Source organism: Otolemur garnettii, unplaced genomic scaffold (assembly GCF_000181295.1).
Source record: "Otolemur garnettii isolate 467f Iridium unplaced genomic scaffold, OtoGar3 scaffold00063, whole genome shotgun sequence".
In the NCBI taxonomy this organism is placed as follows: Eukaryota; Metazoa; Chordata; class Mammalia; order Primates; family Galagidae; genus Otolemur; species Otolemur garnettii.
Window position 1 is genome coordinate 10,439,451 of NW_003852458.1, and position 3,717 is coordinate 10,443,167.

Below are 3,717 nucleotides of genomic sequence, written 5' to 3' on the forward strand. Positions count from 1 at the left end.
ATATATCTTTGTATCTAACTTGGTCCTTGGCATAGATTCAACATACGTTTTGACTGTGTGGCTGTATCTTAAAGTCGTTTGCTCCACATTCTTAGCCATGAATAAGCCTAGACATAAGCTATGAATGAATGAGGAGGGCATTTATTGGACTTGAGAATACTTTAGGACCAAAATGAAATGACATATGTAGTAACACTGAAGATTTAAAATTCAGATGCAACGTATTATTTACACATGTTTTTAATGGCATGCCCAAACGCTTCTTGCATTCTTCCTCTTCTTCAGCTTTTTTCATTTGATTTTCTCCACCTTGAATGCCTTTCCCTTCCTTTTCTGAGCCCTCTAAGAGGCACAATCTGTGTTTGATCCTCTGAAGAACTCTGAACTTGTGTTACTCTGCTTTGCGGTGTTAGTACTTACTGACTTTTCTTACCTCATAGTGTGTGACCCATTCCAGTTTGATTCCGTAAGTGCTCCAAACAGCAATGCCTCTGAGACTCTGCCCTGCATGCATGTTTGTTGAATGAAAGGGCATCTTACAAATAAGCACTGCCTGGATTGAGAATTTCCATTACTAGTATTGCTTTCTGCAACTTTAAAGAAATGTCTTCAGGGAGTTGTGCCAGCAGTTGTGAAATTAAAAATGAACTAAATCGGCTCAGCGCCTATAGCTCAACCGGCTGGGGCGCCAGCCACGTACACCTAAGGTGGCGGGTTCGAATCCCCAGCCCGGACCCGCCAAACAACAATGATGGCTGCAACCAAAAAAATGCCGGGTATTGTGGCGGGCGCCTGTGGTCCCAGCTACTTGGGAGGCAGAGGCAGGAGACTCTCTTGAGCCCAGGAGTTGGAGGTTGCTATGAGCTGTAATGCCATGGCACTCTACCTAGGGGGGCAGCTTGAGGCTCTGTCTCAAAAAAAAAAAATGAACTAAATCCCTTTTCATCTGAGAGACTATTTATGGAGTCTTTTGGGATCAGGTGTTTGGCCCTGTTGGGGGGTCCACATGATGGGTCAGAACCTAAGTGCACTGTTGGTAGTGTTAGCTGAATTTGATGAATAGAATTCTAAGTTTTCTGATTCTCATTCTTGAAGGAAGGATAAGAAATTGGGGGATCATTGGGAATTGTGGGGGTGGCTGGAGTACCTAGCAATCATGTATCCCTGGGGAACTCCCAAAAAGGGCAACGAAGGTTAGCTGAATTTGATGAATAGAATTCTAAGTTTTCTGATTCTCATTCTTGAAGGAAGGATAAGAAATTGGAGGATCATTGGGAATTGTGGGGGTGGCTGGAGTACCTAGCAATCATGTATCCCTGGGGAACTCCCAAAAAGGGCAACGAAGGTAACTGGTGAAGCCTCAACAACAGTAGAAGCCAGTGACATCTCACCATTCTGCTTAGAGTTGGCAGAAGGTGGCCACTCAGGAGAACTACTGACAAAAGAGTTCACAGTTCCTGCATCCATAGGGACAAGCCTATGTGATAAAGTTACTAGGGACATTTTATTTCATTTTTTTTCCTTGGAGTCTCATCCATGCATATTTAATTTTCTTCAGAGGTGTACTTGGCAAACTTAATGTTGTGTTCACTCAGCCAGCTTCAGTTCAGGGGTTTTCTGGGCTGTGCCCTGTTACCCCAAATAGGATGGCAGTGTTTTTTGTATTAAGTAGCTAAATGTAAGTTACCATTGTATTGTATAGCATTTTAGACGATTAAAGGGAAAGTGAAAGGTAACTTTGATTATATGCAATCTTTGTTGGGCATGCTGACTCAGAAGATTACTTTCATGTAAGATGTGAATTGACTCTGTAGCAGTGTGTGTGTGTGTGTGTGTGTGTGTGTGTGTTTAAACTTTCAACCCACATTAGGATCAAATAGACCTATGTGACCTAGCTTTGAAATGAATAGTGATTTTCTAACTTCAATTTTAGTGGGAGAAAGGGTTCTAAGTTTTAAATCCCTGAACTGAAAACAAACTTTAGAAGCATCTTCTGTAAGAAAGGAGTAAGCAAATACGTTCTTTGTAGATACCTATGTATAACTGTCTTTAGATCAGTGGGGTTTTAAAAAATGTTTTTCATTTCCAAAAGACAAAGTCAATTTTTTTCTCAGCATATAAACATTTTATTTTCTTTCCTTTTAGGGATTGGCCTTCAGCAAATTGAGGATTCAGAAAATTGGGAGCTTTTACCAGCATGGCAAACCTACTTAAAACAGTGGTGACTGGCTGTTCGTGTCCTTTATTTAGCAATTTGGGGTCCTGCAAGGTTCTACCTAGGAAGAAAGATTTTTTACGAACGTTTCATACTCATCAGGCGCTGTGGTGTAAAGCTCCTGTCAAACCAGGTAAAGTCACATTTCAGTGTTTGTAAATCAAACCCCCAAGTCATAGGAGCTAATAGATCTCCTGACAATAGATAAAAGAAAAAGCCATGCAGTTTTGTGGCCTAGGGTTGTTGTGAGGGGGATCATTTTAAAGAAAAAAAACAAGTAAGTACTGTCTTATGTTTTCCGTATACTACAGAGGTTCCCAGTTGCTAGTGCTAACAGAGAAGGAAAGATAGAAAAAAGATAAACCAGTTGAATTGTACCTACTGCTCCCAGTAACCATTTCTCCTAGCAGCAATTCCTTGTTCCTCCTTAGTCCTGGGGAATTTACCATATATAGTTCCTTTATGCTCAGGACTTAGGCACTAAATTTAGTAATTGATTAATGTTAGTGCTTCTCTATTTAGTAAATAGCAACTTGATCACAGTTAATCAGAAACCTTGGAATCAATTTACATCCTCCTAGTAGGTATAGGTCAGTTCTACTTTGTATCTGGAATGTATCCTCTTCTCACTTTTGAGATGATTGACACTTTTATCATCTTGGTCCAGGCCACCTTCATCTGTCACCTGGACCAATAAACTAGGCTCCTAAATGGGCTTTCTGTCTCTATCCTGTATGGTTTGTTTGGCAGAAGACAGTGAGAGTAATATTTTTAAAATGTAAGATTATGCCTCTCCTCTACTCAAAATTTGCATCTGGCTTCCCAGCTTACGCAGAGTAAGAGTGAAGTCTTCCAGTGGTCAAGACCTTCCCTGATATGATCCCTGCTTGCTTCTGTTCTGGATTACAGCCAGAAGGAGGAGAGGCCCACAAGGGGCCCTTCTCAGCTGAGTCAGCTCCCTTTCAGCGGTTTTCCCCAAGGACTGTCTATCCCAGTACTTTCTGTCCCTCGTTGGTCAGTGGCATGTGGCCCACTTGTACCTGTCAGGTACTTTTGTTGGACTTTTATTACAGATGGTAGCATACCCAACTAAAAATGGTATTGTGTTACTAAGGTGGAGCAACAGGATGGATCTCTTAGGGGCAACTTCTGTCACATAGAGTAATGCCCTTCTTTGTTTTTAAAGTTTGTAGGACTGTTTCTCTACTCATTAAGGTCCTCTATACTGCTAGGCATTTTGAGTTCTTACATCTGCCTTGATTTGATTTCACAGCCTTTTTTTCACAGATGACAGGTCACTATAGGCATGGTACCTGTCCCTAAAACCTCCAACAGCCCCCAACTTTATCTTCAGATACTTTTGTTCAAACTGCTCTGAAAAGCCAGATTATCAAATGTCATATAATTATTTATAAAATAAAGGTTATTTATTTATTTTTTTGAGAGGGAGCCTCAAGCTATCCCCCTGGGTAGAGTGCCATGGCATCACGCTCACAGCAACC

General features: G+C 41.2%; 1 protein-coding gene across 3 annotated transcripts in view; it reads left to right on the forward strand.

The window, feature by feature from the left end:
* The window catches only part of NNT (nicotinamide nucleotide transhydrogenase), a 91,017-nt gene that overhangs the window by 2,997 nt on the left and 84,303 nt on the right, over window positions 1-3,717 (forward strand). For all 3 annotated transcript variants that reach the window (XM_023515010.1, XM_023515011.1, XM_003792967.2), the window contains exon 2: window positions 2,146-2,348. In XM_023515010.1, coding sequence (XP_023370778.1) covers window positions 2,198-2,348 — 151 coding nt within the window. In that variant the 5' untranslated portion in view covers window positions 2,146-2,197. The remainder of the gene's footprint in view (window positions 1-2,145; window positions 2,349-3,717) is intronic.